Source organism: Capra hircus (genome assembly GCF_001704415.2).
Source record: "Capra hircus breed San Clemente chromosome X unlocalized genomic scaffold, ASM170441v1, whole genome shotgun sequence".
Taxonomy (NCBI): domain Eukaryota; kingdom Metazoa; phylum Chordata; class Mammalia; order Artiodactyla; family Bovidae; genus Capra; species Capra hircus.
Window position 1 is genome coordinate 45,291,364 of NW_017189516.1, and position 23,997 is coordinate 45,315,360.

Sequence of the window (23,997 nt, forward strand, 5' to 3'; positions counted from 1 at the left end):
TGTACAGACCATCACCTAGGAAGTTGGATTAGTAAAAATTTAAGCTGAACCGAAATATGGGCAAGTCTTTAGATCTAATTACCATTTTACAAGAAACAGAGAGGACAGAGGAATGTGTTAAAGGCTATCTCTAGGATGCAACCAGCAAACTCCAGAATAAGGAACATTCCATAGGACAAAAATTGCCAGTTTCTCTAACAAATAAATTGGAAGGATCAAAAAACAAAACAGGGATAGAGAAGATTAACTATCACTTGGACTCTGACTGGATTCCAGTTCAAAGAAGGAGCTTCATTTTAAAGGAAAAATGCATTCACAGTACGACTGGGGAAATACATTTATTGTATATGTGATGAAAAAAGGAATTATGGGGGTTTTTTCCCCATAGGGATAATGTTACATTTATGCTAAAAGGGGGGAACCTTACCTTTTAGAAATGCAAAATGAAGTACCAATATTTATAGATAAAATGATACAACGTCTAGAGTTCACTTCAAAATCATCAGAGGAGGTGAAGAGGAGGAAGGTTGGCCACAGCTGCAGAATGGTTGTAGCTGGGTGGTGAGCAAATGGGAGCTCCTTACACAGTTCTCTTTACTATTACATGTTTGCAATTTTTTTATAACAAATAAATTTTAATACTACAGATCCAACTGAATGATAAACAATTGACTATACAAGTGGTAAGCAACTGAATCTGCTTTTCACAGCAACCACAAACCTCTCCATAAGATAAATGAGAAATGTCTTGAGTATTTTAAAAGAAATAATATCCAAACCTTTGGGTTAAGTAAACTCCCAAGAGTTTTACTGTCTTGCAAAAGACAACTCCCACAATCACGATGGAGAAAAAAATCCTGCTAGACAGGATTGTTTTTAATGCCCTTGATGATAGCCCTGAACGTGAATTTTAACTTAATGAGACCTGTACCTCTAAGCAAGAAAAAAACTTGCAAGTACCTTCTTTCCTATTTTTAGATGTGAGAAAACACAGTAACTTTATGCTGAAAAAATATTTGGAAGATAACACAAAGGAATAGACCAAGAAAAGATTTCGCTTCTCTTACAGCAAAATCCTCTTCTTTCCATCTATGTTGGTAGATATGGGGTGGGGGGTGATGTGCAGAGTCAGGCTACAGGTTCCTAAACACCCACCTTTTTACAAGTGAGTTAGTAACTGCTTAACCATTTTTTCCATCTGATTTTTAAAAATTAATTAATTAATTTTAGTTGGAGGCTAATTGTTTTACAATATTGTAGTGGTTTTTGCCATACATTGACTTGAATCAGCCACGGGTATACAAGTGTTCCCCATCCTGAACCCCCCACCCACCTCCCTCCCCATCCCATCCCATCCCTCAGGGTCATCCCAGAGCACCAGCCCTGAGCACCCTGTCTCATGCATCAAACCTGGACTGGCGATCTATTTCACATATGATAATATACATGTTTCAAAGCTATTCCCATCTGATTTTATAAAAACTGTCTTACTTTAGTTATAAGAATATTTATATTTTTTCAACAAAGGAGGAACCTAAAACTCATCATCTTTACGCTTTTCTGAATTATCCATTGTGTATACATTTTACACAGTTTAAGTATCTGTGCACAATGCTGTACTCAGCTCTTTTTCACTTCATTACATCTTATCCATTTTTCTATAGGCTACACAGTCTTGGCATCATTTTAGTATGTTTAATACGATGATCTTTAAAATCTTGATCTATAATTAATAATACAGTATCACATACTTAAAAGTTGCTGCAAGTAGATCTTAAGCATTCTCACCACACTACCCCTGCCCCACAGAAGGGTGAGGTGATGATTATGTTAATTATCTTGATCTTGGTAAACATTCTACAATGTAAACATATCTCTAGTCATCACACTGTATACTTTAAATACATACAATTATATTTGCCAATTACTCCTCAATGAGTTAAATTTTTTTAAATGGATCAAACTTAATAATTTGAGAAATCTCCATTTTCCTTTGGAAACTCCAAGCCTTACAAAGTCAGAGTAAGAAATCACTACTCCTAGCAATTCCTCTCAGCATGCTCTGGTGGGGCTCTAAGTTCTTAGAGGTATGCCTGAGTCAGGTAAACAGTGCCACTGCAGGCCCCTGGCACAGTGAACCCAGGTTACAGGGACAAACACTGTGTGCTCACCTTGTAAACACTGAGGTGCAACGCAGTGCAATGAATACCCTTTGTGAGACTGTGAACTCCCTCATGTGCCCTGAAGAGCAGCTGGGATGGCCTGGAAGTCAGGGCTCTGCTGCTCATCACAGGGCTGGAAGCACAGACACAGAGACAGCCACTCCCAACTCCACACGCACAGTGCAAACCCACAGTGCTCAAACATCTCCACTTTCATAAACTCTTCCTGGGTGGCCCCAGCTAGAAGTGGGCTCTGCTTCTTCCAAAACACTGAAAAATTTATTTTGCCTCTTTTGGGATATGTACTTGTGCTGGCCCTTGATTTTCCCACAAGAGGGAAACTGACTCAACAGGCTGGGCTATAATTGAAGAGCCTCAGCCAGCTCAACTCTGTACCCTTCACAGCACCCATTACTCAGGTCTTCAACATTCATCTGTTCCATGGATGCATAAGAAAGCCAGGAGCATGAGCCATTCAGTGACATGCTTGGATTGGCACCCAGCCTGGAAGAGGGGGGTCTTATCTGCTGAGAAGACTTACTATCCTACATTGCATTTGGTGTAATCTTTTGTTTTAAATTTTATTATAAATTATGTCATATTAAATATCTAAGGTTTGGAAATGATGGTCATGTATGTACATTCTTCTGAGAGCTTAATCATGAAAAAAGGCAAAGTCTTCATTGATCAAGAAAGCAATGCCGGAGGCACCTGCTGGTGGTATCATCCCACTCCCACCACCACCTTTGTATGTGTGTCTCTCCGGGTCTACCAAAGGCACACCCATACATGGCACAGCCTGCGGTGGCATTTCATCTCTTAGAAAATGCCACTCAACTCTGTGTATTGACAGAAACCACCTTCTGTAAGGTGGCATGGCCATTTTATAAAAAGAGGGGTTTTTACTTTCCAGTTTAACTCAGGAACACAGTGGCTTAAGCATGTTGCCTTGTTTTAAGCACTACTTTCAGAGATTAAATTTTAAGTTCTCATGTTCTTCAAACATCAGTAACTTCTCAGAACCAATGAAAAAACAGCCCTGATAGCCAAATGCCTGAAATTTTATAACTGACCATGAAGAAATGGACTTGAAAGTTACTGTACAAAATCAGTCCTCATCAGAGTAAAGATATTATATAATTTTAAGTATTGTCATGCATTAAATATAAATTTATTAAAAGATGAAATTCAAAAATGAACTTTAGAATATTCTCATTCCCAGCCTGTTTTGCTAGGTACAGAAGACTATTTGGATGTTGGAGCATACTGTGAATATTTCATCCACAGAATATAGAGAGCTTTCATTAGAACAAGAGAGAAAAAAACCTATAGTCTAGAGAACAAAAGCTAAGAGTTCCAAGTTTTAGTGGCCATGTTTCCCATAGGGCTATTGTATAAGAAGAGTAATACTATATTTTTTTCTATTCACAGATGGAAAAGAGTAAAATTTAGCTTTATTTAAGCCCAATAGCAATAATCTTGCATGGGTTTCAGAAAAATGATACACATTTTACTGTGGGATAATGAGGACCATTAGTTATTAGGGAGAACAAATTATTCTCTTTCAATTCAACAGACTTATTCATTCACTCATTTAATAGACTATCCTCTCTCCCTTTCACTGAAACGACCTTCCTATATGGAACACCTGGCCATGCAACATGCCACCAGACAAACTTCAGGAGGTATTCTGACAGGGAGAAATAGTCAGAGAATTTCCAAAGTGAAGCCACAGGATAAAACCAACACTTGATGCGTGCCTTTCATTTCAAGGAAAGCAGTATAAAAGCAACAGAAAAAGAGGTAGTTGAAAAATATAGTTGCTCTCCACAAAGGAGTCTTAAAAATAAAAAATCATGAACTTAATAATTTTCCTAAATGAAATTATGCCATTATTCCTGATTTCTTTATACTAGCTAAAAGGACAAAGTAGCAAACTTCACTGAAGTTTCAACACTGTAATACATTTCATTAGCCAAAGATAAAAACTACATTAAAAGCAAGAGAATTATTTTATGTCTGTGATTAGACAGTTGGAGGGCTTATATTTTATGTGTACATTTGCAGACTTCAACTCATTTAACAGTGTCAGTTCACTAACTGCATTTTTTTTTAATATAAAGAAAACAGATTTAGAACTTTAAAAACAAATTACAGTAATTTTATGCCTATAGCTTGCACCTCTTAGAAACCAGGCACCCCCTAACACTCCCCTTCTTTCCCACCACTTCCCTATCTCCTCCCTCCTCCTCTAAAACCACAGGCTAAGTGAGAACTGATAACAGGGGCCTCGAATCCCCTAGTGAAGAACAGCCACCCTAATTTTCCCTTGGGGTGGAGGAACAAAGGATGCAGATCAAAATGCAGCTCCTGAAAAGGGCAGGGGGCAGATGCTTACACAGATCTGCCCAGCCAGCTTCCACATTTTCTACACATCTTCATGGTGACTGGCACTTGCTGTTCTGCACTTCATTACTGTGGACCCTCCTATGAGCAAAGTAGTAAAGATAAAAGACTGGGAGATTTACTACAAATGTAGATCGGTATGTGGATACTGCTAGTGATGCCGGGGCTGCGGTGCGAGGAGGCAGACTGCACAATGATGACAACTTCACATGTCTTTGACATAAAAACTGCTGTCAAGTAGCAGAAGATAAAGATGAGAAAAAGATAAAAAGGGGAGCAGCCACAGCTCCTTCAGGGTGAGAGACACAGGCCCTTCAGCAGCCCTAAGCAGCTACCCAGAAACAGGAGCTTTCAGACGATGGAGGCAGGAGAGGGGCGATGTGCACACGGTCACATGGTCCTCTTGGTAGACTGAGGGTGCTAAGTAACACCAAGAACGCTCTGAAGATGAAGCTCCCCAGCCTACCAGCTTTGAAAATAATACATGAAAACTGGATTCTAAGACAGCCACAATGATGAGAAAGTTTGTCTCTAAGCAGCTACTATGTGCCTGCAATTTAATGGATATGAAACGGATCTTAAATACAACCCTGGAACTAACAAAATCAGTCTGGTCTGCTCCTTGTACAGCCAGTCTTAAGATATCCAAGTGGGCATCAGCCTATCTACCAACTACGATCTACCACCTAGGGCTCTTCTGCTGAAATACAAGGCTCCACCCTTATCTGTTAAATATCAGTTGAGAGATGAGGCCTGTTTCATCTACCTCTCCTCAGCTCTAGGCCACCAGAAAATTCAGTACTAAGGAACGAAAGGGCAATGGTTAGCCTCTGGACCAGGTTCTTGATGATCCAAACTAAAACCAGGAAGATCTACTCTAAAAAAAAAATGCTTTGTGCAGGGGTTTATCAGTGGGGAGAAGAAGAAGCATGAAGAGGATGAAGCACCCAGGTCTTCGCATCAACACTATGCCACTCCTGGTTGAGGGCGTGGGTCACAGCCTCCCACAGGTAAGAAGTGGTGGTGGTACAAGCACAAGCTTTGGAGTCACACAGAGCTGACTCCCAGTCCAAGCACAGTCAGCCGCTTACTAGCGATGTGACAAGACCAAGTTAGTTACCTCTCTAAGCCTCAGCTTTCTTCTCTGTAAAATGGAGGAGATACAACATAGCCTCATGGGGTTACTGAAAGGATTAAATGAGATAACATATGCAAAGGACTTATTACAATTTCTGATAGAGTAAGCACTCAAGGCAGAGAGGAAAAAAAAAAGGAAGCTCAAAAATATTGTGCACTTACGCTCCCTCCTCCCAGCTGAGGATTTATAAACATCATCAAATACAACTCAACTTTGAGAATACATTATATGATGATTTTGGTAGCAGAATTTTATCTTCCTAATTATGTTTTGCTTAGGCAAATGTCAAAAATGAGTTTCCACTTCCAGAGCAGACACTGATGGGAGAATGGAGAGAAGGAGGTGTGGGGGCGAAGGGGGCATGCTGCGGGGGAGGAGCCCAGAAACACATTTAACAAGAGCAGTGTGGAAAGTATGTGATTTGATGATTCATCTGTCCAATCTCAGTCTACAAACGCACACCAAGAGATAACTGCATGCAAATCTGATGGACTAGAGGAGTCTGGACATATTTCTGCACAGGCCTGACAGTGACTGGGGCGTGGTCAAGATTAGGCACTAACCCTGCCCAGGCCTGGGCGGAGCATCTCAAGTGCATCTCTAATGGCTCCTTCAGAACAACTCTAGTTTATGACGCCAGAGACCAAGGCTGACCCCAAGCTTCAGAGGTTTGCAGAAGCCAGAGTTCATGAACAACAGAACCAGAGTTTGAACCCAGGTCCCTATGATGCCAAAGCCTGTGTCTTAAGCCAGACATTTCAATGAGAGGAGGGGGAGAATTTTCCATGAAGCAGGGACAGATTAAGGAATGCCATATTTAGAAGACAAAATAAGTTGAGCTAGAAATAAAGGTTGCAGCTAGAAAAGTTAATCTATAACTGCCCAAGTCACACACTGTAAGATGTCAGTGGCAACTGGACTTACAGATAGTGAGGAGCTAGCCAGGGACTTTATTAGGCAGTTATTCTAAAAATATTCACCGTTGTGTACAACGGCATAGTGAGCAGAGACCTTAAAGCAACGTAACTCTCAATATGCTGGTCATCTAGAAATATGATCAGGGCTGGTTATGAAATACATTTCCAAGCAAGAGATGACAATCTGATGACCTGGCAAAAAGTCAAAGAAAGAATGAGCTGTCTGGGATGGATGGACCCTCCAGAGATGATGAGAAATTAGCTATCAACTAATTCCTAGAAGATAATGAGTCCAGTCTTAGCAAGAGCAGGATATTCAAAGGGAATCAAATACAAGTTAAATGCCTTAATGTTAAAAGTTGTACATTCTCACTCCATGCGAAAACACATTTAGAGTCTGAGATAAGAGGAAATAATAATCAAGATACAATAAATCTTATTAAGGAAAATTCACTGATTAAACTGACAACGAAGTAAGCTCAGAGACTAGGAGATGCCTAAAACCTTCTCCTATCCTTTCTTTTGCCTCCTCTCTATCCCCTCAGCATCTGCTGAGTGCAGGCACGGGAGCAGGCATCTGCCTACATAGGTAGCAAGTCTGTGGGGTCGACAGTCTAGGAGGGGAGACAGACGTTAACCAAACAATGACAAAAACAAATGCCCAACTGCAAATGAAGAAGTGCTCAATGTGGTACTGTGCCTCTAAACAAAGCTCCTGACAAGTAAGGGAGGACCGTATGGTCTGCTATCACCAGGTGCTGAAATAAGGGAGCTCGGGACACTTACCTAACCACGATGCAATGAGGATAGCATCAATTCCATCTATTGGCTCACATATTCGAGCCACGACTGGGTGGATCTGCTGGGCCAGGTAGTACTGGGTATCAATGCTTAAATTGTCCTGCTTCTGCAGCTGCTCGGGTGCATAGGCCCTCTGACCTGCAGTGAGATTGGAACCATCCTATAAGAGGACACAGTACAGGGAAAGTTGTGAGAAATCACACATACTTGGCCAAAGAGAGGGACAATTCAAATTTCATATATTCAATTCCAAAGCCCAAGAAGTCCTTTTGACCTGTTGGTGGTCATAAGCATCTAACAGGAGGAAGATCAAGGAGAATGACTTACCCACGGTCCAGGAATGTAAATCTAGCATGTGTTGTGTTCTATTTTTTGTTGAAACATGAAACCAACAAGATGGCATGACTAGATTAAATAATTCCACCTGCCATATCACAGAAACACACAGGGAAGACTTGCTAACAAAGGCCTTTTAGAAGCCATGACCAAAAAATGTGTGACCCTTTTATTATGTTAACATCATAGTATCATCTTAAAGACTGGGTGTATGTGTATCCAACATCTCTTGATGAAAGCTGTTAAGTGTCACTGAGAAACAAATGAGCAAGGGGAAAAGAAAAGAGCATGAAACCCAACAGTAGTAACCTACACACAAGATATAATGCATGCATGTGCTCAGTGGCTCAGTCATGTCTGACTCTTCGTGACCCCATGGACTGCAGCCTACCAGGCTCCTCTGTACATGTGATTTCCCAAGCAAGAATACTGGAGTGGGTTGTCATTTCCTTCTCCAAGGGATCTTGCCGACCCAGGGATCGAACCCACTTCTCTTGCATCTCCTGCACTGGCAGACGGATTGTTTACCACTGCACCACCTGGGAAGCTCACAAGATATAACAGGTAAGAGTAAATTGGCCCATACACAGTCCTGTGGGTGGTGTCATCACCATGTGTGAATGAAAAAGGCATCACACCACTGGACCAACATCCAACAACTAACTCCACTCTTTCTCTTGTCTGCAACAACAGAATTTAATGTTCAGATTCATAAATGTTAACTATTCACAGTGCTCAGCTGCTCTGCAAAACTGATTACCATGTCAATCCTATTCTTTGATTCCTGCTATAATCAGTCCCTTCTCAGTTCAGCGCCAAGGTCAAAGCAAAGGCTACCTTTCACATCGTTGTCTTACAACAAACTAGAGGCAATGGGCTCTTTCTCTGCCTAGGCTTCTGACAGAAAACTAGGATGTGTATCAACCAGCTTCTACCCATGCTAAGATATAATGAAAGAACTAGAAAGGAAGCAAACCTCAGATTATGGGCTTCCCTGGGGACTCTGCAGTAAAGAATCGACCTGCGATGCAGGAGATCCAAGTTCGATCCCTGCGTTGGGAAGATCCCCTGGAGGAGGGCATGGCAACCCACTCCAGTATTCTTGCCTGGAGAATCCCATGGACAGAGGAGCCTGGCAGGCTATATAGTCCATAGAGTCGCAAAGAGTCAGACACAACTGAAGCAACTGAGCATGCATGCAAATCTCAGATTAAAAGACTTGTTTATAATTATTTTTCAGGAGTTCACTGTACAGTAAGAGAATTTAGGCAGAATTAATCAACTTTAATTGTTGCCGTTTTAAAAGTCTGAATTATTAGATGGGAATAGGATGTCAGTGACAAAAAGAGTATGAAAGATCCTTGAGCAGTGTCTTTATGCACCACAACTATATTCAGACTGCCTTTCAACAAACACAGGAAATCAGATCAATTAATAGAATTGCAGTTTTTTAAAAAACTGATCTGTCCTTAAGATTATAGTAATGTTGAGTTTCAAAAAATTTTAATAAAGAACAAAAACCAAATTTGCGGAGGCAAATAATTTTTTTAAATGGTGCTTGAGTTACTCTCCAATGGGAAGTAGATGTTCTCATGTAAGACATGTCTATAGAAAAAGTTGACAAAGTTCCAAGTATATTCCCAGTTGAAGCACTTTTTAAATATCCCCACAAAAGACTAGTTTTAACAGTGACCCAAACGTATTTCTTATTATATTTTAAAAATCTGAGCTCAAATATGACTAAATTAAAAAGAATTGGAACGATGACAGGTTTTCCTGTGTTATATTGGGAAAACATTTAGGCTGTGACATAATATATCAAAGACCTAATTCTCAAATGTAGCAAGACCCTATGGTACATGCAAAAACATATGGCATACACCTTATCAACAGACTGAGAAGCAAGGTTGGCACTTCCCTGAACTGCCAGTGTAGTAATTTGTGAACTTCACAAAGTACATACGTCACAAGGACAACCAGACATGGTGAATCCATGTGGTCATCTTTACTAGGACACCAATGGGCAAAAAGATTTAACAGATGACAACTGGAAGCCTTGAAAAATTATGTTAAAGGTATACCTTATGAAAATTATGTCTGATGAAAGTTAAATAATAAAGGCTTTAACACTTAATCAACAAGTGGAAGTTAATTTAAGATCTCTGCAAATAATTCACATTAGGTTTAATAAGACTATGAACTACAATGTAAATTATTATATACCACAAACACTACTCTCTGAACTCAATGGAATTTATAGTCTGAGTAAGTTATTAGGAGAGCACTATAGTTAAAATGTAAATTTTAAACAAAAGAGAACCTGTTTAGGAGCTATGCTATTCTGAGGGTACCTTTGCTTAGAGCAGTAAACAGTTCTCTTAAAAATGTGTCATCATACATTTTCAGAAACATCTTCTAAAACTATGATTGTGTTAGGAAAGAGAAAGAATAATCTGAGTACTTAAAAGCAAAAGAGGTAGGCAGCTTTGCTTAGCAAATATACTGAAAGTGGGCATGCCCCACTGCTAGGGGACAAAGGCAAATTAAAGTCCTATAGCTTTTCTTGGGATACAGTAAGAAGAATAAATCAATAAAAGAACTGTTTTTAACAAGAAACTAAGACCCAGAACCAGTCAAATGGGAAAAGGGTTGGAAATACAACAAATTAGATTTAGCATCAGCATTTTGAGCTTTTCTTATATCAATAAGACCCAAGAAGAAGATACTGTAAGACCTAATATTTAGACATCAAGGAATATAAGCTTGACTTTTGAAATACATGTATCATATGGCCATACATCTCCATTCTAGGTTTAGCCAAAACATAACTGTGACTTGATTTCATCTTTAGATGCAATTTCAGAAAACCTATATAATTTTTCAAAGTTATATGTTGCTATCTACTCCTGTCATTAATAATCTCAAGAGCTTTTCCATGTATATAAAGATATAAGGGAAAAAAACTAGCCTATTTACCAAAATCTTTATTTGCATAATATAAAAATTGTTTTTTTGAGATGAGACTTGTCAAAGGCAATATGCAAAGCACATTAAGGGCTTGAGCGAGTCAGACATTTATGGAAATATTTTCCTGCAGGAATTGGCTTTCTGTAACAGTTCTTAATCAAGGGTAACCCTAGGAGGGAGACAGAGTCAAGTGCTGATGCCTGTCCATGTACTTAAATCATTTGTTATGTACATCATCCACAGTTCAGAGCAGATATTCAGACGACTCCTACATTTTGAAAAGACTCTGATAGCCTCCAATTAAAATAAATAAATTTATACTAAAAAAGTAAATTACAAAAAAAATAAATAAAAACATATTGATGGTAGTTTGACAAAGATCAATCATATTGCAAGGCTTATCTAATTTTTTTAAATTACTAACAAAATGCAATACTTGATTAATTAAAAAGAAACAATCTTACTGAGATGAATTATGCTTTTTGGTGAACAGACCACACCACAGTAACTAAAAAATTTGGACATAGGCTTTGACTTTTTTAAGCAGAGAGAAGGGATGCAACTCCCTCCTTTGTTTTGATTGAAGTTAAGTTCTTCCCAAAAAAAAAAAAACACACACACACAAACAAATAAAAACAATTTTCCCCAAACCCAAATCCCCTTCTGATCTACTTTTCTCCCCATCCCTAACTGTGAGAGGCATGCTACTCTCAAAAAAAAAACTGGTTACTGGTTTAAAACTGTTCCAGAGAGAAGGCAAGAGATGGGTTCTAGGCCCACTCCATTCAAAATAAAGAATTAAAAAGGAGATCTTGCTACATAATCTGTGTTTTCTGCATAGCTATGGTTTTAGGATGTCTTACCTTTTTCCATATAACCATGCATTTTTTTTCAAGTAATTATTTGAACAGGCTAGTGAAACATGCATTTACTCTCTTATTCTACCAATATTCAGAATGGAAACTGCTGCAAAAGGAATGATAAAGGACTACTGCTGGACACTGGAGAAGGAAATGGCAACCCACTCCAGTGTTCTTGCCTGGAGAATCCCAGGGACGGGGCAGCCTGGTGGGCTGCCGTCTGTGGGGCTGCACAGAGTCGGACAAGACTGAAGTGACTTAGCAGCAGCAGCAGCAATAGCTGGACACATGAGCAAACTGGTATATACTTTCATTCAAGTTCATTTCAAATTTAAACTGTAGCAACTGTATACACCTGTCTCACCAAAGTAGTTTCACTCAACCAAAGCATTGGTCTTAAAAAATAACAACAATAAAAAAACACTGGTCTTAAAAGTTTTATGAAAATTTTAACAAAATATGTCATATACCCCTGACTAATGTTTTTAAATGCTGTAAAACCAACCAAGACTAAACCTTCTCTTTACAGCATCAGTTACTTGGGTCAAATGAGACACTGTAGAGATCTGGTTTTTACTCTGGGTGTGAAAGCAGTGTAAGTCTTATTCATTATGACAGTTTTACCTGACAGATGACATAGGACACAGTATCTCCAGCTTTCACCTTTCTTCCTCCTTGAGAATTTATCCAGAGGGCAACATGTACATGAGGTAGGCTTTTTTTATCAGGGTAATCCTGGGGATCCTTGGTCAACGCCTAAGAGAGAAAAAGCCCCAAACTTTAAAAATAAAACCCTTCACATACAGATATACACAAAACATATCTTTGCTAGAATCACATCAGCCACATAAACATGACAGAAAGCTATATGTAGAAAATACTGCCACAGGCTCTTTAGACATTCCAGCCTCAAGGCTCCTCTGTCCTTCATGCAGTAACTAATATAACCAGATATAACCCTGACAAAAAAGAAATATGAGCTTTAAGGCCAAGGCACAGGATACTTGAATATAAAAATTAAGACTATACATTCAGTCTTCTATGCAGCCTTAGAATTTCTTCTAATGTCTGCAACTCTCTACAGATTACTTAAGACAGATGGATAACGGTTCCTCTGACTTAATGATTTGTTTCTCAGTGGTTTCTCTGCCTAAATAAATCATGAAGGCACCAGAAATCACGAGATTTACTCACACTGTCAACTTAAGTTCTCCAAAAGCAGAGTAAGTGAGTTTGTAACAGAAAAGCCCCATGAGAGCAGGAACAGGTCAGCGCTGCCCATAGCTGCGGTCACAGGGCTCACAATGATACTTGGCGTGTAGAGCAACCCAATGTTTGCAGAAGAAATTACTTCCTTCACTCTGTGATAATTCATGAAGTTCAAGCATTGTAAACTATTGCATGATGAGTAAGACAGTCACTGGTTCTAGGCCATCTGTCATTATTAGATGACTTTCCATTCTTCAAAAAAAATTCTAAAATAAGCTACATGTGCCAGAAGGGAGTGGTGAACTATGTGTTACAGAGAATCTGGAGAGGGAAAGACCTCTACCATTTGAGAGCAGAAACCATGGAAGAAAAAAATGAACTAGCACATGAAGGAAAAAAGAGATTTTTAAGAAAAGATGACAGGATCAAGAACATTCAAGCAGAGAGAAAAAGTAAAAGTTAAAAGCAAGATGAGAAAAAATACAGTCTATTGGACTAGAACTCAATATGCACAAAGGGAAGGGGTAGGTTTCAAAAGACAAGAGAAAGGACCAGGAATAAGGTATGTGTCTATATCACCTATTATGTGTGGTTGGCAGATCCCTGGGGGTTCGCGACACCTTTTTGCAGGCTGGAGAGGTCAAAAGTATTTTCCTAATTATATCATTTGCACTGGCGATGCAGAAGCAATGGTCAGTAAAGGTGCTGATGCCTTAGAAACATGAACCTGGGCAGACACACCAAACTGTACTAATACACATTGTATTCTTCACCACCACAAACTCAGTTTTTTTTAAGTTCTTGATCCTTGAGTACAAAGTTATTATTTTGTGTGACAAAATGGGAAGTATGCACAAGGCACGTCTACTGTACACTCAAGAACAAAGGTTGCTCGAAGAAAGGCATTTGTAATATACAACTGTCTGAGTTACAAGCTAAACTAGCTGCCTTTCTCAGCACAATTTTTATGTGAAAGAATGGCAGGCCAATTATGGGTTACCCTAAATTGAGTAGCTGGCAGACAATCACTCAAAAAGAACCAAGTGAGCCTGCCACTTCAAGGAAAACACCTGACAGTACATATTGCCTTTGGGAATACTGAAGCAATCAGGTGCAAATTATAATTTTGGAAAATTTGTTTCCATTCCTGTGAGCTTGACAGCGCCCCAAAACTTAAGACTTTTCTCATAAAAAGGAATGTTTTAAAATGTGGTTTTTGATAATTTGATAATTCATTGGTACAATGAAATGTATCAATATTCCAGAAGATCTGTAAAACTCAGGAAACAGACATTTAAATAATGATCAATGTATACTATCATGCATGGGTAAATTATCAACTCAAAGCACCACACAGATGAATAGATTGTAATGTAAGAGAGTATGATATGGTTTCCTACTTTCACATTGCAAATAACCTTTAAGACAATACCACTCAGAGTACTGGTATAGAATCAAAGAAGAACACACACAACTATCGTAAGAAGTTACTGCAATAGTTCTACTTTTTCCAACTACATATTTGTGTGAAACGACTTTTTTCCTATACTTGAACCAACACCAACATCATATCAGACTGGATGCACAAGCAGATATAAGACCCTAAATGTCTTCTGCTAAACTAAACATAAATAGGATTTTTAAAATAGCAAAATGACACAATTCCTGTGATTAATTTTTCTTTGTTTCAAAATACATATTTCTCATGAAAAAAATTTATTTTTGTAATCATTTAATGGGTTTACTGACACTTTTAAATAGACTAATAAATGCTTTCCAGTTTTAATTTCTAACAGTAAATCTCAATATAAGCTATATAAACAAAGGTTCTTGCAGTCTTCAACTATTTTAAGAGTGTGATAAGAGTCCTGAGATCAGGAAACTGGAGAACTACCATAGGAGAATAAAAGCAGGTCGTCAAACACAACTGCACATCCACCCGTTATGTACACTTTCTAAATTATACACTCAGTGTAGCAGAGTGCCTGCCTGGAAGAGTCTCCAAGTATTTGAACCTCCTCAAAGCTGCATTATGCAAAGTCTTGATTGACTTGGACGGGCAATACTGCATAGAAATCTTAATCAATATAACTCTACTTAAGAAAACTGTTATCTTCTTCAATTGACTATACTTCAGTGCAATGTTAAGAAATTCTGAATTTCATCTGACACACTTTCCAATTATTAGATTGGGGTTATTTGGGAATTTTACAAGATAGTTTCAGAAGGCTTGATTTTTCTAAAAAATCCTTCCTGGTGGTTAGGCTCAAGTTAGCCAGGGCTATACAAATCAGCTGTGAGGTATTTCATGTTACTTTATGAAATATATTTAAGATTACAGCAGTTCAGAAAAATCACACACAGTGTTTTTCAGCTGTTGTTGGCAACAAAGGCTTAAATCTCTACAAAGGTAAAGCTCACCACTTCACCCCTCCACCTGAGACTCACCTCCCATTTTTAAGCTGTACAGATATCACAAAGTCAATCTAATCTAATCTATATCTTATCATAAGGCTTTCCACAACCAGTCACATGGTTGTGGAAGAGTACTCTTCAATTCCACTCTCCTTTGAAAGTGACAAAATGTAAAAACTTATTTACTCACAAGTTTAAACAGTACAGATATTCAGACAAATGTTAATCAACACAGTCACTTTTGATATATAAAAAGCTTAATATAAACAAGCACAGGAATAACTATGATATAGATAGTCCTTTCATAGAATTTACTGTACTTTCACTGACACTGCAGGAATTCTTCTTTATTTAAAAAAGTATAAGAGAATGGAACAGTATCTTTGGTACAGCACTTTAACATCTTGAAAATACCAACTAGGTTTTGCTTATTCTACTTTATATCCCAGATTCTAGCACTGTGCATGTAAGAGGTACTCCATGTTTGACGAATGGATGATTAAACAAGCAGAGGAATTCTTTCAATGCTCAGTGACCAACTATTATTTGCCAGCTATCACACCAAGTGAAATGAAGACTATAAAGACAGTAAGTAGGTTTCAGATCTGCCATGGAAAAATACATGCACAGTCCAAATCACACTATGTATTAACCAGTATTGTTAGCAGTAATAAAAATATGTGACTTTGAGTTGGTAATTACTGAAGCTGAGTGATGGATATATGTGGGTTCAAGATGTTATTCTCTTTACTTTGGTATAAGTTTCAAATTTTCGATAATAAAAACTTTAAAATAGCAAGGCTAAAGAAAGTTCTTGAGAACTCAGAGATGGCCAGCGTGTCTCTGAGGCTAAGTTTCTCTGCACACTAATAACACTGTCTTGTCACCCACAGAAGTAGATGACGGCCTGGGCCCACTACCTTAGAGGGCAATGTTCTTTTGCCAGTAATGTGGTCATGTTGGGATTCAGCCTTCCTAATTCATGCCTGGAACCCCATGCAACAGAGGACCCATATTTCTAAGAAGAGATAGTGTAAGGGATACAATCTGCAGAACTGATGCAAAAATTGATTAAAGCAAAACTGAAACAGTAACTCTTAGACAAATTTTTAAGAAAGAGACAAAACAAAATCTGAAAGGAAACCACTCTCCAATGTAACAAGTGATTCCATACCAATAGGCATGTACTGCATCACTTAGAGTGAAGAGCTAGTGCCAAGACACACATCCTCTTATATTACTTATTTCTCATTTTTTGTACTTTTCACGCATAAGTGAATGTCATTTTTGTGATATTAAAGACATCTCAGTTAAGGGATAGGAAAGAAATGACTTACCCTAAGAATAAATACAAATAAGGACACGCAAAGAAAATATTCATTCTCTCTAGGAATCCAAGAAATACAAAACAAATCCAATGATAAAATAGTGTTTCACATCCTTTGTGGTAGCAATGCTTTACTTAAATATCACAAATGATATTACGACCAATGAAATACCTCTTATATAGTACAAGAAAATCTGTGGTAAAATTAGCACACACTTTTTTTTATTATTAATTAGTATCACTGTTTTACAAAGCAATCTGACAAGAGCCATATAGATACTCAAACTTTTTGACACAAATATTTTACCATTAAGGACTCTAAACTAAGAAAGTAATTCATCCAAAAGCAAAAAGACAAATAAACAAAGATGTTCAATTCAGTAATTTATAAGAGCAAAAATTTAAAAATGTAATACTCTAGCAAAATTTTTAATTAAAGGTGTACCAGTGAAATGCAAGATTAAACCTGATGATTTTTAAGGTTAATACCAGTATGTGGTAAAATCTATTTAAGTGAAAACAAAGTTCAAAATAATATACACTATAATTGCTATCATGTAAAACTGTTTTAAAGAGTACGGATATGCAGAAATGACTCATTATTTTAGTACAGGGGCATTAAGAACGAGTTTTAACTCTATAAATTCCATTTAATGCTATCATTAGACTCTTTCTCATCAAAATTCTTTTTAGTATGAGGTTTGACAGCAAAATTTATTTATCACAAAATGGATAAAATGGTATTTGCAAAATGACCTTCTGAGTATGTAAGGATACTCCTTTTAAATGGAAAAAAAGAGAAAATTTTATAACCTAACATCTTGAAATACACAGCACTTTTGGAAACGAAGACTTTCCTTTTCAAATTAGGTAAGAAAAAATATTCACAATTTTCAACAACTAAGACTATCCATAAAGAGTAACTTTTATAGTAAAAAAACAAAAACCACAAGTGGTTTGAATATATAGAAAATGCTAGCACCATCTTATGACTAAAGAACAACATCCAAAGATGCCTTCTGATTACAGTACCTCTAAGGATTACCTTCAGTAAAGTTGCACAAACACAGGCTCTCTGTCTAAGTTTATAGGCCTGCCCCCCAAACAACTATAACTTAGGAGGAATATGAAGAATGTAATACTCTCAAGTTCCTGAAACATCAATTATATCACTCCACAGCACCTCTGGACACGAGGCTTCCATGAATAAAGAACCGTGAGAGAAGGCCCTGCAACAGACAGGGGAGCATCAGGGGCTGAGCTAGGAAGAGTGCTATGCTAATGTGCAGTCTGTGAGATAGTTGTTAAGCAGCTTTCATCACCGGCTAGAATTTATTTCAATTGCAAGGATGAGGTGGTTCTTCAACTATCTGAAGGAGGAGAAAAACACATGGCAGCAGCTGGGCACAGTAATAAATGCCACATTTACCTTATTAATTTCAAACTGGCTCACTGGGACACTGCCGTTTAGCACATTTTCTCCAATTTCTATTAACCTCTTCTGAATGTTTTCCACTATAGTGTCCCGGTTTTGATCCGAAAGAATCTGGCCAATGACAAAGCTGCCAAAAAAAAAAAAAAGAAGAGGGTTTGATTTTTTAATATCATAGTTTATTAATAAAGGAGAGACAAGGAAGATAAATGCCATTAGATTAACGTGGACAAGAGCCATACTAAAAGCTAACATGAGGGTTAATGTCCAGAGGCCGTTACTATTTGTTTTTTCAACATTAACTCCACCAAAGGTTTACCAACCTTGCAATGTCAGGTTTGTTCTTAAATACAGAGACTTTTTTTTTTTAATGAGGCAGCTAATGCTTCCTATTTTGTGTGTGGATGGAGAACAATATGTGTTCCATCATGTTTTTAAGCAATTATAAAATTCACAAGCAACTATATTCTACTAATAGGTTAAAATCTGAGAAGACAAATTTTTCACTTTCCTCATAAAGCTCCAAGATATTCTCTCTGATAGTATCTCTGCCTGAGATGACCACAAGCTAGAAAGGAGGCAAATAAAGTTCTTTATGCAAATCATTTAAAACTCAGAGATTTCAAACTTTTCTTTCTTCTGCTTTATTATATTTCTCGGTGTTCTCCAATCATATTACTATGCCTCAAAAACTCATGTTATTCTATCAGATTCCCCAAAAAAAAGAGAAAAAAAGAAGAAAAGGAGTAAGGAAGCCAATATTTTATCCATTTCTGAGAAAATGCGCAGCGAGGGTTTGACAGCTGCATTATAATTTGTCAGAAAAAGAACCCTGACAAAAACATTTGTATAGCTTTAATTACTAATACATTTCTAACTCAGAGAAATTTACTTCTATTATGATGCATCTTTTCTTAGAAAAGACAAAGCTGAAGAGAACACTCTAATCGACAGTCTATACAAAGTAGTTTCATCTTTGGGTACATTTGGGGGCAATGAAGCATTTCAAACTATATTTCATAAAAGGCTAACAGTGACCCACACTCAGATGATCAACTCTGCCTAATCAAGAGTAGTTTTGCAGAAGCAACAATTGCTCAATCTTCCAACTTGAAAGCAAGTGAAAGGCTGGAAAACAAGTAAAAAAAATGCTGATATTCAGCAACACAAAAATTAATTTAAAATTTAACTTTAAAGAAAAAATTCCCTCTATTTTCAGAACTAGTCAGGTTCACAAAGCAGGAATTATCTGGAAAGATGGGACATAGTGTACCTGAAGATTTGTCTTTTTAAAATGGGTGCTTTATGTGGCCCTAAAACAAACAGGTCTTATTAGCACAATCTGCAGTCTCATGTATAAAACTAAGGGGTCAGTTATGACATTTACTATTTGGGAGGTACATACAGTATTTGAGAACCAGCTCTTAAATTAACCTGAGATTAGTAAGAACCTTTACACACAAATGATATGGGTGGGGACAGTTTCACTCCATGGCCCACTTTGAATCCCAGAACATTTGAAGCCACAACACAGGGACAACTTAACAATCATGGCCCTAAGGAGGCGCTAGGAAGATTCAGAAGCACAATGTAAGGGACTTCCTAATAGAAAGAGTGAAGCAAAACAAAATAAAAACAAGCTAACATCAGTGAAACTCTGTAAGCATCTAAAATGCGACAGTTTAACCTCATCATGAGTGAAACCTCATAAGATGCACCTTACAGCAAGCATCTCTTACTGAGCAAGTTTTGCTCTAAGTTTTAACCCATCTGTAAGATTCCATTCCAAATCAGTAAGAACTGTTAATACACAATAATACCAATAACAAAAAGAAGTTGTGTCCTTGTGCTTGGCAGAATCACAAGTGTTCACACTGTTAACGCTTGAATTTTTTAAAAGCAAACAACAAAAGCAAAAATGAAAGCTGAACTCACTTTCCAGTGTCTTTAGCAAGATCACACCAGTCTCTTCTAACTATATCTAATCCTTTCACCTCCTGTTTCGTGACGTAATTCCCATCTGATGTTGGCTCAACAATCAGAGCAGCGTACTTTTTTTTCTTCAGCAGTAGCAGGGACTTGAAAATACCATCAATGTCTATTTCAAGCAGTTTGTACAACTTATTCACTTCACTTTTCACCTGTGAAAATTTCAACCATTAATGTTACCTTCTCAAATATCCAATATGGAGAAGATGAACATGCTACAAATTCCCAAGAGTTCACCTAAACAGAACTAGAAGTCACACAAGACTAGAAGGCATTTATTCAGGTTACATGGAAAACGGTATTATGTTTGGTATGATGCAAGAACTTTGAAAAAGCACAGGAACAAAAACAGATAAAAAGATAAACAAAGAGACAATACTATAAATACATCATCTCACTCAACCAAAGGACAGAAGTGGCAGGGTCAGCTACAGGAAATGTATGACAATTGTGTAATACACTGTTTTCGAATCTAAAAACTAAATGCATAAGTACTTACCTTCAAACTACTGAATTAGAGATTAGATAGTCCAACAACTAGATACATGGCCAGTAAAACTTTACTATTTAAAATAGTGTCTAAGATCTCTCTGTACCTCCTATAGCACCATGACTTTAAGCAAATAACTATCTGCTGAACAAATAAATGAGCAGCCACCTGCTCTCTATTGATAGGGTCATTGCACAGACCATCACCTCAAGGGAAAATACACAACTTTTCAAGGTCCAGTGAGTACAATATGCCAAGCTTGTTGTTAAGTAAAGACTACAGCTCAAATTTCACACCTTTTAGGGGAGATAGGCAGGAAGTTGTTAGCTTATAAGATGGTACCTTAGTTTTAGTTTATTGGGATAATAGCTTAACATAACAAGTGATTGAAAAACACCTGCTAATTGTTAGGTGAACAGCAGTTAGGCTAAAAATGATTATTTTTAAATGTTTCCTTGTCTTTTTAAACATATTTTAAGTATTCTTGTGAAAATTATAGATATATGCATATAATGTAGTTAGGTATGTATTTATCCACATCTATCACTGTATAAAATACATCTGAATATAACTAGAGACATATTTCTCCTTATGAATGACAATGTGATAAGTATTAATGTGATCACATCTTAAACTTACCAAACCTAGACTGTTTTCTAAAGGTAAAACATATCTATTACTTATGGAAAAACCAATTTCCTTTGTTTTTGCCCTCAAAGTAAATAACTAGAGTAGAAGTTGAAATAAAACAGGGGATGAAGAATCAAAGGCACTAAGTTTATTATCATTTTCAGAAGGACACATATATGTAGAAACCAGAAACAATTCACAAAAGTAGGTGAAACATATAATTTTATGAAATTATCTCACCTTGTTTCCCAATTTAAACACTTCTTCCAGATTGGTGCTATTGGTGTTGATCATAATTGAATCTGTATCTCCATAAATAACTTCAAGATTCATCTAATGAAAAGCAAAAATTATAAAAATTAACAACAAAAACACCATGACCATCACACACTCAGTGAAACTCAAAATTTTCCGTTATATAAATTACAGGTTCCAGATGATTTTTAAAAAGTTTACACTTCTTCTTGCCCATATTGTCAGTGTACAAAGACTAAGCCCCAATAAACCAAAAAACACACAAAAAAATCTCCCTGATTTTCTTAAAGCAGACAGTAGAGTGGCAGAGGAAGTATCTAGTTTCAACTGAAATAAAATGTAGGACTGAATAAAATAAAGATAAGAGACCAGGAAATGGAGGGGTCTGTATTTACCAACTGTCCCTCATGCTTAATGGTCAGGGCAATTTATAAAGCAGAGACAAAATGGGGTTTTTTCAACCCGGTCCACAAATCTATATTAAATTCTTAGTAGTTAGCAGAATATGAAGAGTGCCAAAAAAAATCAATCATCACAAACAACACTAGAGTACATACAGTATAAAGGCCTGGAAGTAAACTCTAATTAGCACTGTTACTAATTTGCTAGAAACACTCACATATAGGCTTCAAGCAGTGGTTCGATTATATCAGTGTTAGTAAAAGAAAAAGGCTATAATCCATTAGGAGGGATTATAAATGTAAACCAGGCATCGTAAGAAGCCATTTCCAGTGTGTTTGGGTTACAATTTTCCTTAAATACAACAACATCACCAAGTATGGTATCTAAGAATTACTGTACAATGAAAATGCTTACCTTCTGAACCATCTCCTTTGTATGCATCAAAATCTAAATGAAATGGAAAAAAGTGAAGATTAATACATTACATAATTTACAAAAACCTATTGCATAAAGTGCAGAGGAACTAAAGAGCCTCTTGATGAAAGTGAAAGAGGAGAGTGAAAAAGTTGGCTTAAAGCTCAACATTCAGAAAACTAAGATCATGGCATCTGGTCCCATCACTTCATGGGAAATAGATGGGCAAACAGTGGAAACAGTGAGATAGAAGATAATTAATTTGTCCTAGTAAGTGATAGAGCAAAGATATGAACCCAGGCACTCTGACTCCGGAGTGTGGGGCCTGAGTCACTGCATGCTATTGCCTCTAGATCAGCATCCATCTTTCAAAGCATCACTCTAAGCCAGAGTCACTCTTCCAATGAGCCAGAGAGATTTACTTCATTTACATTTCTTTTTCCTACCTCCAAGAGTCTTCCTTGTCAACTCAGCTCAAACCTCATAGTGTTTCTGTTCTTCTGGTCCTTTATGTTACAAAGCCCTGTAAATGCTCACCTAAAGAGGATCTGTTATATCTGCCCCTTGTGTTCCATTTCTATTGTCCACCTCACCTTTGGTACAGTCGCCCAATGTTGTTCATGAGCTCAGTGTTCTAAGTTATCAGGAAAAGAAGAACTTTCTCCTGCCCTGGGGGTGGTGGGTGGTGGTGAATACAGATCAGGGTAACCAATGGTTTTAATAGTGGCTGTACAGTGGAATCACCCTGGGATCTTTTAAAATGCCACTACCTGGCCCCAGCAATTTTTTTAAACAGCTCTCAAGATTATTCTTATGTTGCAGGCAGGGTTAAGGACCACTGGACTAAGATCATGGTAATCCCATCCTGGAAACAGTTTTTAGCCCACAGTCCGTCCCCTCCCCAATTAGACCACAAGTTCCTGGAGGTCAGAGCATATGTTTCTGCTTCACATCTACTGCTGCTGCTGCTAAGTCGCTTCAGTCGTGTCCGACTCTGTGCGACCCCATAGACGGCAGCCTACCAGGCTCCTTCATCCCTGGGATTCTCCAAGCAAGAACACTGGAGTGGGTTGCCATTTCCTTCTCCAATGCATGAAAGTGAAAAGTGTAAGTGAAGTCGCTCAGTCATGTCTGACTCATAGTGACCCCACGGACTGCAGCCCCCCAGGCTCCTCCATCCATGGGATTTTCCAGGCAAGAGTACTGGAGTGGGGTGTCTTCACATCTAACAAGCACTCAAAAAACCGCTGGCTAGCTGACTGATAGGTCTCAGAGTAATCTCAATCACTTTTCTACTAGATGCTAAAATCCAGTTAACTCATAAAAAACATTCACTCTCCTCTACTTCATCTTCATTATTTAATATTTAAATTACAGGAAAATACTTTGTGGGAAAACACTTGACAATTCCTTTGAGAAAAAAGCAATAATGCGATCCACCCAAGTCAACGTAATCACAGTGAGGACAAAACTAACTACTTATCATGAGTTGTCTTCACCCTCTGACCATTCCACCCTGCTGGGCTGGGCTTCCCTCATCACAACGGACAGCCCCACAAGGTAACTATTTCCTGCTAAGTACAACATCTCGGGAGCAATCTGTCAGTCTTTCATTCCAACTCCACAAGTGCACTAACCAATTTCTTCTGCTCTCCTTTTGCACCATGAACCAAACCTACTGTGTTTCCCCTGAGTACACCTCCAACGGGAAGCGGCAACATTCACCTCTCAGCTCCACACTCATTCTCACACTGTTCTGCCACCAGCTCACAACCATTTCCACACACAATCTGAGTGAGGGCTGCTACTAAAATGAGTTTCCCTTTGATGGAAGAAAGCTCTTGGTG

At 37.8% G+C, this 23,997-nt stretch overlaps 1 protein-coding gene across 1 annotated transcript in view; it reads right to left on the minus strand.

The window, feature by feature from the left end:
• The window catches only part of POLA1 (DNA polymerase alpha 1, catalytic subunit), a 283,316-nt gene that overhangs the window by 156,361 nt on the left and 102,958 nt on the right, over window positions 1-23,997 (minus strand). The window contains exons 27-32 of the mRNA XM_013976637.2: window positions 22,151-22,183; window positions 21,320-21,412; window positions 19,906-20,111; window positions 17,968-18,100; window positions 12,212-12,343; window positions 7,410-7,584 (exon numbers count right to left, since the gene is read on the minus strand). Coding sequence (XP_013832091.2) covers window positions 7,410-7,584; window positions 12,212-12,343; window positions 17,968-18,100; window positions 19,906-20,111; window positions 21,320-21,412; window positions 22,151-22,183 — 772 coding nt within the window. The remainder of the gene's footprint in view (window positions 1-7,409; window positions 7,585-12,211; window positions 12,344-17,967; window positions 18,101-19,905; window positions 20,112-21,319; window positions 21,413-22,150; window positions 22,184-23,997) is intronic.